At 32.9% G+C, this 22,917-nt stretch overlaps 1 protein-coding gene and 1 long non-coding RNA gene across 2 annotated transcripts; one reads left to right on the forward strand and one right to left on the reverse strand.

Annotated features, from left to right (window-relative positions):
* Positions 1-2,585: 2,585 nt before the first annotated feature.
* Positions 2,586-5,213, forward strand: LOC145942005 (uncharacterized). The gene is made up of 6 exons (XR_014426280.1): positions 2,586-2,855; positions 2,917-3,019; positions 3,865-3,912; positions 3,996-4,618; positions 4,729-4,814; positions 4,900-5,213. It is a non-coding gene; the product is annotated as an uncharacterized LOC145942005 (long non-coding RNA).
* A 1,042-nt stretch (positions 5,214-6,255) lies between these two features.
* On the reverse strand, positions 6,256-15,569 carry LOC145941416 (uncharacterized). Its single transcript, XM_083047534.1, has 2 exons — positions 15,479-15,569; positions 6,256-9,749 (listed from the first exon to the last, which is right to left on the reverse strand). The coding sequence occupies exons 1-2, from the start codon at positions 15,567-15,569 to the stop codon at positions 6,256-6,258; spliced, it is 3,585 nt and encodes a 1,194-aa protein (XP_082903660.1).
* Between the last annotated feature and the right edge of the window lie 7,348 nt (positions 15,570-22,917).

Consider the following 22,917-nt stretch of genomic DNA (forward strand, 5'->3'; position numbering starts at 1 on the left):
GGATATCTCGATTTGAAATTACAGGGATATCAGCACCACACAGTCAATCATTCTGAAGAGTTTGTTAAGAGGATCCTAAAGCGTCTGTCTTACCGACCAAAACGGTTATGTTTTTCTATATCGAGAACTTTTTATTGGTTTAATAGAATATTAAAAAAAATTTTTTTACAAAAAAAAAACTCCCGACTGCTGCCAACAAAGTTGTAACGTTTAAATTAGAAAATTAGAAAATAAAAAAAAAATTAAATAAAAAACAAAAAATTTAAAGTAATAATAAAAATTAGAAAATAAAAAAAATAAAAAATAAAAAACAAAAAATTTAAAGTAAAAAACAAAACAAAAATTAAAAATAAAAACAAAAATTAAAAATTAGAAAATAAAAAATAAAAAATTAACAAAAATTAAAAATAATAAAAATTAGAAAATAAAAAATAAAAAATTAAAAACAAAAAATTTAAAGTAAAAAATTTAAAGTAAAGAATTAAAAAAATACAAAACATAATTTATTAAAAATTTAAAGTAATAATAAAAATTAGAAAATAAAAAAAATAAAAAATTAAAAACAAAAAATTTAAAGTAAAAAACAAAACAAAAATTAAAAATAAAAACAAAAATTAAAAATAATAAAAATTAGAAAATAAAAAATTAAAAATTAAAAACAAAAAATTTAAAGTAAAAAATTTAAAGTAAAGAATTAAAAATAAAAAATAAAAGAACAAAAAAATTAAAAGTAAAATAAGCTTGTAAAAGTTTGAAATAAAAATCACATAAATAAAGTCTTTGTTATTTATTATATTTCATATTTAAATTTATTCTTATTTAAATTTATTCTTATCATACATATTTAGCGCTATATAATTTACAAAGATTTCAGATTTTTGAATTTAATAATACTAAAAAAATTTTTTTAAATTATAATTATTATTATTAATTCTACAATTTACAGGAGCAGTCGGGAGACGCCGCGCTAAATTTAAGACATTTGCGCACGCGCACGTTTTATGTAATAAATAGACACAAACACAAATTTCGATACTCAACGCACGTACTCACACACTCATACACATGTACGCGCACGAAGTCACGCCCGCACGTACGCACATATGTACGCACTCATGCGTGCAAACACGCGCATACGAACATATGAATACCCGCATTCATACACATACTCACATGCACTCACATACGCACACCCGCATATGTATACTGACGCTGCGGAACACACACTTAGCGCGGCGTCTCCCGACTGCTCCTGTAAATTGTAGAATTAATAATAATAATTATAATTTAAAAAAATTTTTTTAGTATTATTAAATTCAAAAATCTGAAATCTTTGTAAATTATATAGCGCTAAATATGTATGATAAGAATAAATTTAAATAAGAATAAATTTAAATATGAAATATAATAAATAACAAAGACTTTATTTATGTGATTTTTATTTCAAACTTTTACAAGCTTATTTTACTTTTAATTTTTTTGTTCTTTTATTTTTTATTTTTAATTCTTTACTTTAAATTTTTTACTTTAAATTTTTTGTTTTTAATTTTTAATTTTTTATTTTCTAATTTTTATTATTTTTAATTTTTGTTTTTATTTTTAATTTTTGTTTTGTTTTTTACTTTAAATTTTTTGTTTTTCATTTTTTATTTTTTTTATTTTCTAATTTTTATTATTACTTTAAATTTTTAATAAATTATGTTTTGTATTTTTTTAATTCTTTACTTTAAATTTTTTACTTTAAATTTTTTGTTTTTAATTTTTTATTTTTTATTTTCTAATTTTTATTATTTTTAATTTTTGTTAATTTTTTATTTTTTATTTTCTAATTTTTAATTTTTGTTTTTATTTTTAATTTTTGTTTTGTTTTTTACTTTAAATTTTTTGTTTTTTATTTTTTATTTTTTTTATTTTCTAATTTTTATTACTTTAAATTTTTTGTTTTTTATTTTATTTTTTTTTTATTTTCTAATTTTCTAATTTAAACGTTACAACTTTGTTGGCAGCAGTCGGGAGTTTTTTTTTTGTAAAAAAATTTTTTTTAAATTAATTATTTCATTCTTTTAAAAGCTGTAAGCGCGAGCGTACTATCTTTATGTATACATAAGATACATTTTACATGATAGCATCGAGCGTTAATAAGTGTCTGCGCAGAAAATCACTGCAGAGATGTCAAATAAAATCAATTTTTGCTTCTTGCAGCAAAATAACACCATGTCACACCGAGATATTTATAATATTATATTCATTAATAATAACTATATTTATGAATATAATAAATATGAATATATATTCGTTAATATCATTAATCAATACGAATGTTTGTATATTAATCAATACGAATGTTTGTATATTATAAAATATAATTTTGTGATTTCTACTGTATATTCGTATGACTCATGTTATTAGCTGCAAGAAGCTAGAACCTATTTTTTTATTTAATATTTGCGCAATGAATTTCTGCGCACACAGATGTTCGACGTTCGATGCTGCCATGTAAAAGCACCTTTATTATTACAAAGTAGCACGCCGCATGCTTTTTCTGCTTTAGTCGCCTCTGCGCAGGCGCAGAACGTTCTCTCACATATTGTATTTAGCGGGTACAAACCATAGAACTTATACATATGAAAGGGGAATAGAAGCGCAAAACTGTGTCAAAGATGACTTTTTCTGGAAATGCGCATGAGCGGTCGCGACTGCTCATGGACTGCTCATGCGCATTTCGAGAAAGTCATCTTAGGCGCTTCTATTCCTCTTCCATACCTATAAGTTCTATGGTACAACGTAGAGCGTAGAGCACGTCAGCACGTGTGAATGTTACTATCCAGAAGACACATTGCGTGCCGATTATGCTGGTAAGTATTGTGAATCTAAATAAATTAAGAAATTTTATGTTTATAAATTTATCTTTTGTAGCAACAATGCAGCAACAAATATTTAATAATAATAATAACAACGGAAATAGAAAGAGAGATGAAGCGGAAAAAAGAAAAGAAAACGATCCACCTGAAAAAACAAGGTTAGTTTCGAAAAATTTTTATAATTAAAAATAAAATTACTTATTAAATGTATACAATTATCCTTAATATGTATATTATTAATTAGGATATATATACATTATATATATTTATTATATATAATTATAGCTAATAATCTTTTTTGTAGCTATAATTATAGCTACGCATACAAACATAAAAGTTAACATTGCCATAGTAATACGTACAAAAGATTATGTAGTAATACTTATGGCTATGTAAGTTTATATTTACGTGCGAAGCCATAATTATAGCTAAATAAATAACGAAGCCATAATTATAGCTAAATAAATAAAAAAAAGATAATCCATATAGAAAATTATTATATATAAATGTATATATTGTATGTATCTCCTTAATTAATAATGTACATATTAATAATAACGTACATATAAGGATAATTATCAGCATTTAAATATAATAATTAATTATATACATGAATAACTTTGTGTATTATAATTACATATGATAACATAAATATAAAGAGAGAGAGAAAGATATTTGAATATCTTTTTAAGTTATAATAATATCTACGCAGATAAAAATATTAACTTATATACTAACAACAATAAGTACAAAGGATTAGTCATACATATATTAATTAAATTTAAATGTATATGTAATTATACTTATATATTTGTATATTATATATATATTTGTACTTAGGATAATTAAATTCATTTATATATAATAATTAATTAAAAAAACGTTTATATCTAATAAATATATTTGAGTAATCTTTTGTAATTATAAATATGTAAAGTTATTTGTCTGTATAACTAAAATGATAGCTATACATAAAAATTATAAATTAATAATTATATTACAGCTCTAGTGGAAACTTTGATCTTCTCCTCTCAGAAGAAGAGATAGACATGTAAGTGTTGGTATACATAAATTTTTTAATTTTATTTTGTGATAAATTAAGAAAATAATTATTCAATTACGGATATTTTTCAGTGTCTCAAGTAAGGTTCCAAAGTCAAAGAATGCTGAGAATCACGAAAGAGCAACTTCAGGATCGCGAAATACTTCTCGAAATGAGCTACTATCTATAGTAATAGCAAACGCTCAGTACGATCGACGATCGCGAGATCGTAATTCTCATGAGCAACGGTACATTCACGCCCCCCATTGCTCACCAGAAATGCGATCTCGCGATCGTCGATCGTCTAGTTTTCATGATCGTCGTTCGCGGGATCGCAGTTCTCGCGATCGTCGTTCTGGAGATCGGAGCTCTCGGGATCGTCACTCACGAGATCGTACTTCTTGTGATCGTCGCTCTAAAAGTCATTCCCAGGACCGTCGTTTAAGAGATCGCACTTCTCGCGATCGTCACTCGCGAGATCGTATTTCTCGATCAAGAGAACTGCGATCTCGCGAGCGACGGTCGCGAGATCGCAATTCTCGGGAGCGACGGTCGCGAGATCGCAATTCTCGGGAGCGACGGTCGCGAGATCGCAATTCTCGGGAGCGACGGTCGCGAGATCGCAATTCTCGGGAGCGACGGTCGCGAGATCGCAATTTTCGACAATTGCAAGATCGTTTTTCTAAACGAGATTCCTCGACTCGCCGAAAATATTGTAAGTAATAAATTATAATAATAATACAAAATATAAAATAATAATAATAATAATACGAAATATAAAATAAAAAAAATAATAAGAAATATATATATGTATATACATTACAGATGTACGCGGTTCACGTGCTGGGAGATGGGTCCAGCAAAGAAAAGAGAGAGTCTTAAAATATTTAGTTAATGTTTTAAGTAGATAGGTACGAACATAAATATTTCATTGCTTAAATTATATAAAGTAAATTTAAAATATTTGTTGTTAATTGTAATATTATATTGTTTCAGAGCGAGATCCTTGAATATTATCCTAGAGACTCTGCAAGCGCAAAAAATAAAAAAAAACAAGCGCAATAAATAATTTAAAGTTTTTTTATTATATTTAAAATGTTTATTTTTGTTTTTATTGAAATTCTGTGTTGGTTTTAGTTTTTGTAATTCTATGTGATAATTTGAAAAGTTTATTTTTATTTTTAATTAAAAATAAGAATCTTTTATTTAGTTTCTGCAAATTATATAATAAATAAATAATTTGAAGTTTATTTAGTTTATAAAATTCTGTGATGTAGTTTATTTAGTTTATGTAATTCGATGTAATTAAGTTAATTTAGTTTTGTAATTCTATGTAGTAATTATTTCATGAAAATAATTTAATTTCAACATAATATATATGTATATGTACATAAAGTAATATACATGTGTGTATTATATTATAAATAAAAAAAAGAAAGACAGAAAATATAAGTGACAAATATAGAATTTATTTTTAACTTGACAGCAATAAATATTTACATGTACACTATACCATATGTATTTTTTTGTACTACAGTTTACAGGATAGTTAAATAACACGAGTATTGAATGAAAAAAAATATATTTAAATATACATTAATAGCATATAGATAACATAATAATAATAATAATAAAAATATTAACAATGAATATATATGATTTATATACAAAGTAAAATAAAAAACAATGATTAATGATACAGAAAGTAAAATATAATAATAATAAATGATATAATAAAGGTATTTATTGGTTTTTAGCCAAATTTGTTGAAAACAAAATATAAATAAATTATAAATTTTAATAAAATTTTAATAAATAAAAAAGAAGTAATAAGAAGGTGATGTGTTTCAACAAATTTGTTTTCGAGGTGCACCACGAGAAGGTAACCAATATAACGCACCTCACCTGTAACTAAATAATTCCAAATATAATAATAATATAAATAATATAAATAACTATATAAATAATATAAATAACTATATAAAAAATGTAATAATCAAACTATAATAGAAATATAATAATTTATAAATATAATAATATTATAATTACATATACATATAATTATAATATTATTATATTTATGTTATAATTATATTATAATTATATTATACATATAATTATATTATATTATAATTATAATATAATATAATTAGATGTATAATATAATTATAATATATATTATACATATAATATAATTATATTATAATTATATATACATAATATATACATATGCAAGCACGCATGCATGCTCACACATCCACTATTATAGAAACATACACAAATCACTAGACTTATCTTCAGTAATTATGTAGCATAAGAGGATGAATAAATGTAAAACCTTGGCTTTTTCAATTATTTATGATGTGATCGTAATCGTTCTAATTCTGTTAAAGCATTTTCATCACATGGACGTTGGAACAATCTTTTCTGTTCTATTTCAGGAATTGCTAATCCTTGTAAAGATCTTACGCGACTAAGAGCTACATATGCTTGACCTTTAGCAAATATCTTCTTACCTAAATATATTACAGCTTTATCAACTGTTGTACCCTGCAATTTATGAACTGTTACTGCCCAACTCAAAATAACAGGAAGCATTGTTCTTTCTATATTTCCATATCCTTTATTACCTTGGTATACGACACTAATTGGAGAAATGCCAACGTAACCATTAAATTCTTTTAAACTGTTTCCTATTGTAGGATCATCAAATTGAATGAATATTTTCTTGGGTAATTCACCATCTTCTAACTGATCTTTCCGTAAAGCTGGCCATTGAAATCCGCGTATAATTCCCATACTTCCATTTACTAAACCTTCATAAACTTTTAAATTCGATCGTAACATTACCCGGGAACCAACTGCAAGTTTAATCATATGTAGCAAACCACCTGTATTATTAGGATCAGCAGGAATTGCAGTGGCAGAGGGCTTTTGACCGTAAGTTGCAGGTTCTCTGGATTCATCTCGCGCGTTTATAATATAAGTTCTTTGTGTCTTTGCTACTTCTTCAATCATTTTATTATTATAAGAATTAACTAACTTTATAGTAGGAAATATACGAATAGCTTCACCATCAGCAAATTCATCAATTAAAGGAATATATGTTCTATTTAATAACATTTCATATTGTGCAATGTTTATTTGCCCAACTCGCAAATTATTTAATAAATCAACGAATTCAGCATCATTTTGTTGACGCATATTAGTCTTCAATTCACACAAACCAAAATATCGCCATAAATGTGGCTCTCCTTGAAAACATATAGGTTGCTTAAAACACCAATTTCCTTTTACAGGTGGTAATTGCATAATATCTCCAAAGAGCAATATATTAACACCACCAAATAATTCATTATTATTTTTAAATTCTTGAAGACGAAGATGAATAGATCTCAACATTTCATACGAAACCATTGATATTTCATCAATAATTAACCACTTAATATGCCGCCATTTACGTCTTGCATCTTCAAGACGTTGTCCTGTTAATTGTCTGTATACTGTAGCTTTACCTTTTTCTATTGCTAAAAAGAACGCACAATGTAAGGTACGTCCATTAATTAATCTAGCGGCAACACCAGTAAGAGCAGTCACTTCAACGAATGTCGGTTTTAATAAAAGATCAATAGTAGGAGCATAACATCGCTTAATCTGTTGTTCTATCATTTTTAAAAGAAACGTTTTTCCACATCCTGCTCCTCCTGTAATGAATAATCGTAAAGGTTCATTAATTTGACCTTGAATATCTTGTTTAATATGATCAGTAATTGTGTGAAACAAATTAGATTGTTCTATATTCATATTTCTAACATTTCGTTCGAATTCTTCAGCAGATATGACGCGATCTGCTTCGTTAGGTTCATCGTGTAAATCTAAATCAATATTATTTTCATCATATTCCTCCATTATAGAACGTACTCGATCTTCGTTTCTTACCGTAGATTGTGCATTTGTATCGCCGTCATCAAATGCTGCAATTTGAGCTATAACTTCTTGTAATTCTCGTTCTACAAATTGAAATTGCTCAATATTTTGTCCTCTCCGTAGAGGTCGTAGTAGTTGACGCTTGGCATTAAATGCCTGTTCTGCTGTTTCATATCCCTCAAGTAGTTCTTCTTCATTTCTAAAAGGAACGTGAGCTACTAAATAACTATAAAAGTATGCTTCACGATTACTAGTTTGAGTATAATATCGTGTTCTTAACACTGCAGGACGTGTACGCCGTTTCATTTTTGTACCATCTTGTAAACGAATATACTTAGTTGGAACTACATCGTTTTCTTGATTATAAACTTCGATATCTCCATCTTCTTCATAATTATCAAATCGTGATACACATTCATATGTAACAGCAAATTCAGCTAAACTGAGATCGTTTAAATTCTCCGGACGTAAACAATAACGATCAAATAAGTTTGCATATACACTGTTAATATAGCCATCACAACGTAACATACGATAACGTTCTTGCGGAAAGCATGTATTTAGAAAAACAACTTTTCGTGAACTATCACGTAATTTTAAATGGCATAAACGAAATGCACATTCACAGGCAGATATCTGTCTATGTCGAAGTATAGTCATTGATACAGCAAATAATTGCTTTCCTATATCTCCACCGTATCTCTGAACTCTACTGATTGCATCTTTAATTGCTTGACCAACATCATGAGGTTCATGTTTAGCTGCATATTTAGCTATATAATAAGCTATACCTGTAACATTCCCACAAGGTTGCAAATCCATATTGCCATTCCATAATTTAAGAAGTGTAGGATTGTAATTATTAACAAAAACATCTGTAGAATTACGTTTTAATATACAGAAACGTCCATTATTACGAATAGCTTCATCTGGTCCAAGCAAGGTAGTTGTATCACTAACTCTTCTTGGAAAACCAAATCGGCATTGTCCGTGTTGTCTATCTTTGTAACATGTAGTACTATGTCTATGCACTTGAACGCGTGCAATGACTGCATCTAATTTGTCATCTCCCGTAGAAGATGTGCAGGATACAATTTTGTCAATAAGAGCTATACCTTGTGGGCCTTCAAATGATGGAATTCCTTCATTCCAGCACAGCATATGTAAATGTGGACTACCTCTATTTTGAAATTCTATTCTCCACCAGAAATCTATTAGTTTCCCACCTAATAAAGTGTCATCATTTAGCAATACACGCATGATTGCATGAACACGAACCATAAAATGACGAGATAATGCTACGGGATGCTCAACAACTAATCGTTGTTTTTCATTAAACTGTAAATTGTCTACATTCTCTCCTTTTCTTTCAGCTGCAATAAGACATGCTTGCAATATATCTTTCCAATTAAGATCGTTGCAACTTAATGTTAAAAACCATTGTGGCGGGCCCAAGTTGCGAACCATAGCAATTAAACCGCTACATGCAGTTTGCCAATATGCATTAGAACCACGCAAAGCTCTCATATTAATATGCAAATTTTGTACAAGGCCTTCAGGAATATTATTGCTTTGTCTTAATCTAAGGCAGACGCCAACATTTTGCCGAGCCCGGTAATATTCCATGACGGATAAACAATAAAATAAGTAATCATTTCGTTGAAATCTAGGATCCTGACACATAATACGAGCTTGACAATAATCTAATGGTGTAATAGGATATAATCGTGATGGTTCATGAAGTCCATTTCGTCCTTTTGGAAAAAGGAAAAACCAAGCTAATTCTTCAGCTCGAAGTTCAGTATGCATCTGTACAGGTTCTGTAGTTTTCCGTCGCAATGTGTATAAGGGAGCATCTTGTACTTCTTTTTCAATAACAGATTGAACGTCAGGTATAGTTTCATCAACTGGCCTTAAAACTGAAGACATAATAACAATATTATCATTATTACAATTTTCATTATTTGTATTTAATTCTGCAGCATTCGCATAATTAGAATTTAATTCTGCAGCATTCTTATCATTTGGATTTAATTCTGCAGCATTCTCATTTAATTCTGCTACATTTTCAATGTATGTATTATGTATTTGATTTTGTTGTTCATTAGAATGCATATGAGGATAAACAGCAGTAATGGTATTGTTGTGTGCCTCGAACAAGGCACTGGGGTTGCGCCGAATTAAGGATGAGGATCCTCGGGTCGTGCAGGACTTCGTAGGAAGTTAGGAGTGTTGTACTCTTTTCTTTCTCTTAAAATACACTTTTATTTCGGATTGAATATGGTTTCGCTTTATTTCTCGTCCTTTCGTTAAATATATATTCGCGTAACATTCGATGAGCGTATATTCGTATTCCTCTCAATAATTCAGGTCGTTGTTAGTGAGTCTCGTTCTGATGTTCTGGTTTCTTATTAGCGACCACGTCTTGATGTTTAGGAATTGTATTCGAGACTGCCTTCGCGGGCGGGCTCTCCGTCCTATATCCTCTTTGTTTCTTGGATTTCTTTCGGGAGAGGCCCTTGGAAACAGGTCTCTGATTGGTTAACAATACTCACGCGTTTTTGGTCTAATTGCAAGCGAAGCAGGTCGAAGTCCCTGGTCTTCGCTTGCATCTCGCGGTTTCCGGTGCTTCGCGCGTGTCTCGCTGCGTTAGCGTTTTCACGCGACGAGCGTTTGTCGAGAGCGCTCTTTTATAAGCAAAAATGTTTTACAGTATTCTATAAAGATATTCAGTAAATTCTAATTTCTAATAACTACTGGTTATAGTTCGGGCTATATTCCTCCCCCGTAAAAAAAAGAAAAACGGAGGTACGAAGTTTTTCGCTTTCTTATCTTATTTTTGTTAAGATTATTTCTAATGCTACGTACAGTTATAATTCCCGTTTACAATGTAGTTTTATAATCGTTTCTTATTATTTTATTTTCGAGCTGACCGTCACATTGTATGGTTATCGTTTGTTCGGCGTCCGTCGAGTATAACCAGGTGTGCTCTTGGTGTACTGCTATCCATAACATGTGGGTTGAGACATAGTGTCTTACATTACATTTGCTCTGATAATGTTGTCGCTGCGTATACATTTGAATTTCGCATGGTGCGTCTAAATCTACGCGGTGTATAGGTGAATTGCGTTACATATTGTGTATTAATTTTATTACAATTTCGCAATTCGCTTTCCGTCATTGTCGCATATGTTAATTTTTCTTTATTTATAACAATTATTTGATTATCTATTTTGATATAATTGTATACATTATTATAGGATGGTGTGGGGAATTTTATTACTTTTACAATATCATAGGTCGGTTGCGCAATTAAAGGGAAACGCAAAATAGTATATATTGTTGTCGGATCACAGTAAGTATATAACAGTAAGTATTAGTTTTCTATAAATAGCTTTAGTCTATTCGTATGCATGCTCACTGCTTTTCTTCCTTTTTTAATTGTGTAGTTTACGTCGGAATTCTTTTCGGTTATTACGTAAGGTCCTGCCCATAGTGCATCTAATTTTTTCGATCGTCCCCGTCGGAGCGTCTCGTCGTATACTAGTACTTTGTCGCCTATCTTAAATTTTGTTTCTTTCGCGGATTTATCGTAGTACCCTTTGGCTTTTATTTTGTCTTCTTTAATATTCTCTTTCGCGAGTTGATTTGACGCCCGTATTCTTTCTTTTAATTCTTGCGAGTAGTCGTCGTAACTATACGTTAGTTTGGGCGGTCTCGCTAGAGCTGTCGGTAGGTCCGCTTGATGCCCGTATACTAATTCGAAAGGTGTATGCCCCGTAGCCGTGTGTGGGGTCGTGTTATACGTAAACATTGCGTAGGGAATCCACTCGTCCCAGTCTGTTTGGTCGGCATTTATATAGTGTCTTAAATATTCGGCTAACGTACGGTGTGAACGCTCTAATGCTCCGTTGCTTTCGGGGTGATAAGCTGTTGTCTGAATTTTATCGATTTTAAGTAACTGCACGTTGCACGTTTGCACGTATTCTTAAATATTTCACTTACAAAATTTGTTCCTTGGTCGGTTAGAATTTTTTCGGGAATTCCGTATTCGAAAATTATTTTCGTGGCGAATTCTTTCGCGACCGTGTTAGCTTCTTGGTTTGCGATCGGTATCGCTTTGCTAAATTTTGTTAAATTATCTTGGAAAGTTAGTAAATATTTATTTCCGTTATTAGTAATTGTTAACGGTCCGACTATATCTAACGCGCATTTTTCGAATGGTTTACTCGGCGTGTCCGTAATAATGAGGGGTGCTTTTACTCGTCGCGATAATTTATTTTTCTGGCAGGATTCGCATTTCGAGATATATTTTTCGACGTCTCTTGTTAATCCTGGCCAGTTATGTTTTAATCGAATTCTTTTTATTGTGCGTTCGATTCCCTGATGTCCTCCTGTGGGTGCATCATGATATTCGTAGAGTATTTGTTGTTTCTCCTCTTCGGTATATACTCTTGCGTTATCGGCGAGTTTTTCTTCTCTCTCTTCTTCCTCTTCTTCTACTTTGAAGATTTCTCTCTTTCTTCTCTCGCTTGTATCTCGAGTTACGTGTCGACTTAGCGCGTCGGCGTTCGCGTTTGCTCGTCCGGCCTTGTGAATTATCTCGTAATCGTATTCTTCTAATTTTAATCTCCAGCGGATGAGTCTTGATCCGGGGTCCGTGACGTTAAATAGCCAAATTAGAGGTTTATGGTCGGTTATTATTTTAAATTTTGTTCCATAGACATATGGTCGAAAATGTTTAACTGCCCATACGATTGCTAACAATTCTTTTTCGGTCGTATTATAATTTTGCTCTGCCCGAGATAACACTCGGCTGGCGTAAGCGATAGGTCGGTCATTGCCTACCGGTCCCTGTGACAGCACGGCTCCGATTGCGTAGTCGGAGGCATCGGTGGTCACGTTGAATTCTTCGATGAAGTCCGGATATTTTAACACTGGCGCGGTCATTAATTTTTCTTTTAGGGTGTCGAACGCGATTTGTTGTTCGTTTCCCCATACAAAAACTTCCGTCTTTTTTGTTAGTTTTGTTAACGGTTTCGCGATTCGCGAGAAATCTTCAATGAATTTGCGATAGTAGCCCGCTAGTCCGATAAACGATTGTATGTCTTTTATTTTTTGTGGCGTCGGAAAATTTTTTACCGCGTCTAGTTTCGACGGATCGGGTAATATGCCGTTCTCGGAAATAATATGCCCTAAGTATATTACTTCTTTACGTAAAAATTCGCACTTTTCCGGTTGCAATTTTAAATTATGTTTTCGTAATCTCTGTAGTACTTCCACGAGTCTTTTGTTATGATCCTCCAAACTGGATCCGTATATTACGATGTCGTCGAGATAAACGAGACATCTGAGCCCTTGTATCCCTGTTAGTACCGAATTCATTAATCGTTGGAAGGTCGCAGGCGCGTTTTTTAATCCAAACGGCATTCGGTTGAACTCGTAGTGTCCATAGGGGGTTGAAAAGGCGGTTTTGTTTTTATCGCGCTCAGCCATCGGTATCTGGTGATATCCTGATGCTAGATCAAGCGTCGTAAAATATTTGGCGTTCCCTAACTGGTCCAATATATCGGTAATATTAGGCAGAGGAAATGAGTCGCCTATAGTTAAATCGTTAACTTTCCGGAAGTCTACTACTACCCTGAGTCTTTGTTTTCCTGACGCATCGGCTTTTTTCGGCACTACTAATAATGGAGCATTCCATTGACTCATGCTTGTTCTAATAATTTGGTCTTTTAGCATTCCTTGCACTTGCTTATTTACTTCTGCTTTATGCTTCTCGGGAAGGCGGTATGATCTTACGTTGACGGGCGAGGTGTCGGCGCGCGTGTTTATCTCGTGCTTTATCGTCGCGGTGCATGTCAATGGTTCTTCATTTAAATGAAATATATCGCTATATTCTTCGCATATCCGTTGTACTGAGCGTTTTTCTTCGACGTTTAGATGATCCGTGCGTAATAATTGTCAGATTCGTTCGTCGCGCGTTGACGAGTTATGAGTGTCGCCCGTGTGTATCGTGTATACTTTGTGTGCGTTATCTTCACATATGTCTTCTACGGTTACGAGCGGCGTACTAATCTCTACGGTCTCGTCGGTCGTATTAATTATACTGACGGGGCACACAAAATTTTTTGGTTCTACCAGGCATCGTCCGATATATATTCCCGGTGCTGTTTCTTCGGCCTTTATCACGCCTATCTTATTACGATTCGTTGCCGCTTGTATTATCGTTTCGCTACGCGGTTTTAATTGAATTTTATTGTACGGTCGTAATTTTAATACGGCGTTTCCTATTTGAATCTCCTGTTTTTTGTAATCGCACGTGACTTGTTGCTTTTGTAGAAAATCGATTCCTATGATCCCTTCGTATTCCATTGGGAAGTCGTCCTTTACGACATAAATCGCGTGTTTGATTTTTCGGCTGCCTAGATCGATAGTCGCGTAGAATTTTCCTATTGTTCGCGCTTTATGCCCAGTTATGCCGATCAAAGTAATTTTGTCGTTGTATATCTCGATTTCACCTTTCAGGTGTTTAACTTTTATTAAAGAGACAGTAGCTCCAGAATCGTAGAGCATGTTAATCTTGCCGTTCTTTACTTCGCGTATAGGTAGAGTTATTAAATTCAGGCTCGCTGCTCCACGAGGCGTCTGTCGCACGTGAGTCACCTGATATTCTATCGCGCGTGTCTTTTTATTCTTTTCTTCTTGCCGTTCTTCTTCGTCACTGCTATACTCGGATTCGGTATCTCTTTTTCGCGATTGTGGTTTCTTACGGTTTTCAATTTTATTTATGCTTCGCGATTTTTTATTATCGGTTCCCTTATCGTGGTCCGGTGTATTTGTTTTCGGCCTTCCATTTAGAGTCCAACACTCGTCGCGATTATGTCCGCGTTTTTTGCAATAATTGCAGAATTTCTCTACGGTATTTGCGCGAGGGGGCTTGTCCGGTTTTGGGAGCGCGTATTTACTGCTGCGGCAATCGCGTCCGTAATGTCCCGATTTTCCGCATTTATAACATTGCGTGGTTTTATGTTGACCTTGTCGCGGTTGTTGCCCAGTTTTGCTTTGTGATGCATTTGTCATTCGCGATGCGTTAGATCCTATTAACTTTTCTTCTGCGGTTGCGCCCGTTATCGCTTCTTGGAGTGTTGTGTATCGTTGTGATCGCACGAGTATTTTCAATTCGTTATGTAACCCGAATTGGAAATTTAGTAATGCTTGGCTTTGTATGGTTTCTAAAATAGCACGCTTATAGGTGCTCGAACGCTTTTCTCCCTCAATCATTGAGCTATATAATTTCCTGGCAAGTTTGTCGACGCGTTGTCCGAAACTCTGTGCCGGTTCGTTAAAGTTTTGCTTGAGCGAATTGAACTCGATTTGTAAATGCGCTGTACTCCGCTTACTTTGATAAGAATTTTCTAGTTGGTCTTTCAATTCTTCGAACGTTTGAATGTCTCGTGTCTCAAAATCTTGCATGGCTTTTCCCCGTAATTTAGTAAATAATATTCCTTGAATTAACGCTTCCTCGTCATCAGGGTGAATATTTTTAATTGCGTACGTACAGGAGTTTAGAAATTCTTGTAATCGGGTTCGCGTTGTGCCGTCGAACTCCGGTATCATTATTCGCGCCTCCTTTAGTGACATGTACCGTTGTGAGGCATTCCGCCGATTTCGGATGTCACGCTCGGTTCGTCCGTAAGCCATACGAGGCTCGTGCTCTTCGTCCGAATCTCGATCATAAGCGCGTTCGCGGGATCTAATCTGCCTATTGTCTAAGCGCCTATCCGCTCCCTGTTCGCGTGTGTGTTCGCGTAGATTCCGTCGATCTCCTGCGTCTCGATTTCGAGGGTAGTCGCGGTGATCACGTTGATTATTTCTGTCTCGCTCGGGAGTGAGTTCGCGTAGATCTTGCCGACTGTCGCATCTCTCTTCCGCATTTTGATTACGGGTGTGTTCACGGAGATGTCGATTATCGCGGTGCCTATTTGCATCCCGTTTGCGTGCGCGTTCGCGGGAGCTTTGACGACTCTCGTCTGATCTCTCTCCGCGTGACCTCCAATCGTACATTTTATTTATTTCTGTCCGCATTTCGATTTGTAAATCTCGTAGGCCTTGCAATACGTCGCGCATCATAGGATTTTCCTCGTTCGCGTTGTTTTCGACGGGTGTCCTATGTTCGGCGGGTGTCCTGTGTACGTCGACTTCTACGCGATGTACGTTTCCGCGCTCTATAGTTTCGCGTAGGCGACCAATTTCGCGGTCCACAGCACCCACGGATACGTCCGCTGCACCATTTGGTGGGGTGTGCATTACCGACATGTTATCTTCGTTAGAGTCAAAATCGCTACTATCGTACGTAGTTGACCATCCGCTTTTCTGTGACGCGTTGCTAGGGGTTTTGCTTGCGCGTATTTTAATTTCTTTTATATTTTCGTTATTACCGTCTGTTCGCGTCTTTAGTATACTTTCGTCAAAACTATCGAAGGGGAACTCGCGTTTAACAATGACGTTCGCGGGTAATTCGTTTTCGCTTTCGCTTGAATATTCGTTCTCTAATTTTCTCCGAACTCGCTCGAGTCTTTCTACAGTTAAGGGTAACGCTTGAATCGCTCGTTTGGCTGAGTCGCTATGTAGCCAAGATTTGTTCGCTATCGGTTTCGGGGATGTCTTGTTCCCTTCCGACATTCACGCAGAAATATTATAAGGATCGGACTTACAGTATTACGGTTCGCATCGTTACGCTCTTTATCGCTACGGCTTGGCTGCTGCTACTGCAACTCGATCGCTCGTGGGCTGATAACGGCTGGCGGCTCGGTGCTCGTGATTGATACGGCAGGTCGTCGCTCGGTGATGATGCGTTGTCCGTGAGATTGTCGCAGGTCGGCGTTGTCCTTGGGACGTTGGCGATCCTACTCGATTCTCAGCTGCTTGCTTATCGCTCTTCGTACTGCTTGCGTTGTCCGTCCTTCACTTTCACTGCACTGTGACTTCTGCTTATTTCCGTCAGCTGTTTTTCTAACTGACGTGCCTGCTTCCACACGTTGTGTATGTGTGTATTGCGGGTCTTATTTTTTAGTATGCTGCTTTCTGTGTTGTCCGTCGATTATTTCGACGTGCCTGATTTTTCTAATACTTTTGTATTGTTTTCAGGTCTTCAGGTTCCTGCTGGTCCTGGCGGTCCGTCGGCGCGATCCCACCGCTGCCACCAATTTTGTTGTGTGCCTCGAACAAGGCACTGGGGTTGCGCCGAATTAAGGATGAGGATCCTCGGGTCGTGCAGGACTTCGTAGGAAGTTAGGAGTGTTGTACTCTTTTCTTTCTCTTAAAATACACTTTTATTTCGGATTGAATATGGTTTCGCTTTATTTCTCGTCCTTTCGTTAAATATATATTCGCGTAACATTCGATGAGCGTATATTCGTATTCCTCTCAATAATTCAGGTCGTTGTTAGTGAGTCTCGTTCTGATGTTCTGGTTTCTTATTAGCGACCACGTCTTGATGTTTAGGAATTGTATTCGAGACTGCCTTCGCGGGCGGGCTCTCCGTCCTATATCCTCTTTGTTTCTTGGATTTCTTTCGGGAGAGGCCCTTGGAAACAGGTCTCTGATTGGTTAACAATACTCACGCGTTTTTGGTCTAATTGCAAGCGAAGCAGGTCGAAGTCCCTGGTCTTCGCTTGCATCTCGCGGTTTCCGGTGCTTCGCGCGTGTCTCGCTGCGTTAGCGTTTTCACGCGACGAGCGTTTGTCGAGAGCGCTCTTTTATAAGCAAAAATGTTTTACAGTATTCTATAAAGATATTCAGTAAATTCTAATTTCTAATAACTACTGGTTATAGTTCGGGCTATAACAGTATACTGATTATTAAAAGTATTATCCAAAGATTTTAGTAAAATACTTTTTAACATATTAAACATTGATAACGTAGCTGGAAATCGAATCAAACATGCTGTACCATTTTGTGCTGGTCTACCTTTTGAACCTCTTGAATGTGAATCAAATAGCCAAAAATTATTATCAAATTGAAATATAGAAACAGAAATTCCATTTGCAGTTAATACACCATAATTATGATCTCGAAAAAATATATTTAAAGCATTTTTCAAATTAGGAAATCCTTCATTGCTATTGTCATTATATAAATGCCTTGATACGCTATTTTCCGGAGTGATTAAAAGGTTAATAATATTTCCAAAGACTTCAATATCTGTGTGCAATTCATCTATTGATAAAAAATCCCTGTTAATTTCAGCAAGATGAGGATTCTTACGCTTCGATATACTTGTTACATATAATGCATCTCCTATCAATAAAATGGTATCAATGAGATTTTTTGTCCAAGTTTGAAGTTGATGTACTGAAGACATAGCTATAGCAACCGCCGCAATTGCAGTACACTGTTTCCCTCTAGTAGTATCAGAAAACATATCATGACCTTGATGTATGGAACCTCTGATTATTGCTCTATTCCCAGCTATTTCGATCAAATTTGTCTTATTTATTGTCTGCTCTGTGGATGGGCCATTATTTACATTAATATTCATATCATTATCTTGTGTTACAATAATTTGACATATTTGTGAAATATCAAAATTTGCAGCGTCAAAATTAACATTAATGTTTCGATATAATGGATTATTTTGGATTAACCACGCTAAAGCAGTTGATAAATTTTGCACGTTAATTTGAAATTGTCGGCATCTTTCAACATTCTCAAGTTGTTCACATACAATAATCATGCCTATTCTTGTAATTGGTAATGGTAATTGCTCCGATATTTCTTCTATATCTTGCGCAAATAAAATAGCTTGTCCTCGAAAGCCAGATTGACCAAATCGTCCACCTAACTTAATAATTTTTATAAATGGAACAATTCTTGACAAAAGTCTTTGTTCCATATCACTTAAATTTCGCAAAACATCTGGAATTTCATCTAAAAACATAGCATTCCAATATGCTTGTGTTGGAACTTTGCCTTTTTTAATCAAATTAGCACAACGGAAACATGTTATAATTTCATTTAATTCGCGTAATTCGGTAGGAAAAATATCGATCGTTTTAGCAGATATTTTCGTATTACATATCTGCTTTTTATAGTATAATTTTTTACAAACATCACAAGCAATATCCGCAAAAGACGATATAGTTAAATGAAATTGTTTTAACAACTTTTTTCTATGGGTATCAATATCAGATTGTGGAATTTCCTGAGGGATCGATAACACAGTAGCTTGTAATATTTGATTGGTGGGTAGAAGTACATTAATAGCATCTTGTGAAATATGTTCAGTATTTATTGTTGCAGAATATTCTATTGCTTGTTTATGTGACAATTGTTGATTTGTTGCTTCTATTGTTTGTTCGTTGTTTGTTGTTGATAAACATGTTTTTCGCTTTTTATAGCGCAAATTTTTTGCTGCTATGTAACTTTTTCGTCCAATATTTCTTCTCTTCTTTCTTCGTGTAACCTGAAATAGACTTATATATATATATATCTTTATATATTTATATATATATATATATATATATATTTATATTATAATATATTTCTACATATAATATAACAATATATATATAATTAAAAATAGTGTTATAATAATTATAAATATATAACATAATTGTAACCATATATATATAATATTATAATAATAAAAATTGTATTATAATAATAATAAAAAAAATTTCTTAATATATGTATGTTCTTCATATGTTTCTTCTACTCCTCATTCCTGCTTGTGATTATAATCATATATTATGGCCATTGGTGATTCCTCTACTCTTTCTTCAGATAATAAGGCGCAACATTGCTGCCAACATGCACATTTAGAGTGCGGCGCAACTATGCTGCCAATATATGTAGTGCAAGCTTACTGCTACTCTTCTTTTTTGCTGTTCTTATGCTGTTTCTTCATTCTTTTGTCTCTCTGCTTTTTCATCCTACACATGTAAAAGTTTTTATTATGTAATATATATATTACAATGTATATTATATAATAATAATAATAAAGACACACATACACTCACCATGTGACTGCAATGTTCTATATTCTTTCCAAGTATTTTTTGCTACAATTTTTAATTGCTACAATTTTTAATTAATATAATATAATATAAATAGAGAGATAAATAAAAAATAGCTAGATAGATAGATTGATAGATAGAGAGAGAGAGAGAGAGAAATGACAAAGAGAGATGACAACAAATACGTAAACTTGTATGCAGTTATAATTATGGCTTCGACAAATATATTAACTTTCTTATGGCTATATAAGTTTATACATTATGTAATCACAAGTAAGTTTATATATTTGTATAGTTAATTATTATTACATATGTGAATAATCTTTTGTAGTAGATAATTGGCTATGTAAGTTAATATATTTGTTTGCATTGCCATAATTATTGGTGCGTAAGCTAATATCTTTGTATAACTATAAATATATCTGTATAGAAGTTTTAATTAATTATATAATTATTAATTAATTATATAATTAATTATTATATAATATACAAATAAGAGATTAATTATTATATAATATACAAATAAGAGAAAAGATAACTATATACATTTATACAATTATATATGTGGATAATTATAGCAATATGTGGCTACGCAGCAAATTTTATAGCAATAAGTGGCTACGCAGACAAATATAAATTCATATAGCCATGTTATGACTACAAAAGATTAATTATATTATTAATTATATTAGATATTTAATTATTATTAATTATTAATAACAAGACTTACTCGTTTTTTATTATTAATAATGTTTTCTTCTTCTTCAGATATCTCCAAGCGAGTATCTTCTTCCTACATATAAAAAAAAACAATAAATAATAATAACAATATCATAAATAAATAAAGAAGAAACAATAAATAAAAGAAGACACTTACTCCTTTATTTATATCTTCTTGAGATATATCCATAATAATACTTGTTGACAATACTTGTTCACAACACAGATGACAGGTTACGTCTAACCTATTCTATCAGTCCCGCCATTATTACTTCGAGATGTATATACCAATGTCACCAACATTCCCTATCCGGATACTACAACGAATCTCATTGGTGAATCATTTTCCTCTTAGGTTCACTCAGCAGCCAATGAGAGACCGTATTGACGAAATAATACTCATTTTTCACTTTTTATTAATAGAATAAATAACGATAATAATACGCTTTAAACCTTCCTTGATTAATAAGAAACTTATATTCCAAAGTTGATATAAAACTATGCAGTAGTTATCGAGAATTAAGGTCACGACCGATCCGGGCTCGGTGAAACGCATACTCCCTCTCTTTTCGCCAACCTACGGTTGGCAGCAGTCGGGAGAAAAAGAATAATAATGGAGGAAGAGAAGGAATAAATACAGTAGCATCTGGAAGATCAAAAGAAATAAAGACAAAATGTCAAAAACTAAAGAACATAAAACATATTTAATTATGATCGGTGTTAATAGTCCGTCCTGATTTCAAGATCATTTTAAAAGTAATAATGTCTTAATAAGATGCTAATACAATACTGGAATTGGTCAATATCTGGCAAGACTTATCAGTTTGTTGGGTAAATATAGTTTATTATACAATCTAATATCACATTAAATCTAATTGTTTTTACAAAATATTGTAATATATTATATTTCCACAGGTCAAAATGATATAAATTGTCTGAATTGACAGTTACTTGACTGGTTTAAAGGATTACGGATGCGCGACCTAACAGATTATGGCTACAGGAGAATAGATTTGAAATATTCTACATTTTTCAAATTAAAGATTACTTTGAACGAACTCTTAAGCATCGCATACTCCCTAGAAATGTACAGTGGAAACTTTTGGAAAAAGTATGTTTTAATCTTATGATATTATTATAAGCGGGGAGCACACACTTTTGCATAAATGCATAAGCATATGCATAAGAAAATAACTGATTGGTTCGTAAGGTAAATGCATAAGAAAATGGATCAATCAATTTCCTTATGCATATGCTTATACGCACTTATGCAAAAGTGTGTGCTCCCCGCTTAAATGTAAATTTACGACTTAAACGTTAGATATTTAATAATTTAATACCATTCTTTATAGGAAGTCATATCTGATACAGTATCAAAAGAACTGTCAATTCTAGAAGATCTTGATATATCATTAACATCAATGAAATTATATACGTATGCACTGGTAGTTGAAACCATGGCGTAACAATGTTCAATATATGGAGAATGTTGACGAATTCGACCCTATTCCAGATCCACCAACTGTTGCAGTTTATTAAACATCTCAGAAATGCGTTAAGGTATTATTAAATAGGCTTTTATATGATTTAATAATAAATTAATATTAATATTAAATTAGTTAAGTAATTAGTTTAAATTTAATTAAGTTAGTATAAAATTAGTAATTAAATTAAATGAATTACTTAAATTATAGCGATAGTAACGTAAGCAAAAATAGATTATTATTATATAGATTATTAAAATAGATTATTATTATTATTATAGAATTTTAAATTAGTTAATAAGTTAAAATTAGTTAAGTAATAAGTTTAATTAAGTATTAGTGTTCGGTCGGGAGCTAAGGAATTTACCTTACTCGTGACCGCGCGTGTTTATTTGGACACTTATTGTGTGTCTCGGATGGCTTTCCCTCGCACCCCCTCGTGAACAGGTGGACCGAGTAGCTTGGGAGCGGGGGTGCTTGCTATCAGAGACATTCGACCATGATCTACTGTTAAATATATAAACCTAGATTTTAAGATTGACCACGCTTTAATAAAGCAAAGAGCGAGAACGCAATCTTTTTCTCTTCTCCTCGTTCTGTACGCGCTCCGCTTCAGTGACCATCCCTGTATCCGCGACCTATCCTTATACTTATCTCTCTATGTGACCCGCCGTTTGATCGAAACTTCGACGGACACAATACAATTAGTAATAAGTTTAAATTAAATTTCATTAAGTTAGTAAGTTAGCAATTAAATTTAATTATTTAAATTATATAGATAGTAACGTAAGTAAGAATAGATTTGATTTAAATAAGTAATTTTAACTTAATGTACTTTTTGTATAAGAGTTTATTAGTAAAAA

The sequence above is a fragment of the Prenolepis imparis genome, unplaced genomic scaffold (assembly GCF_030444845.1).
Source record: "Prenolepis imparis isolate NDT839.2.m4 unplaced genomic scaffold, iyPreImpa1.0 SCAF_10, whole genome shotgun sequence".
Taxonomy (NCBI): Eukaryota; Metazoa; Arthropoda; class Insecta; order Hymenoptera; family Formicidae; genus Prenolepis; species Prenolepis imparis.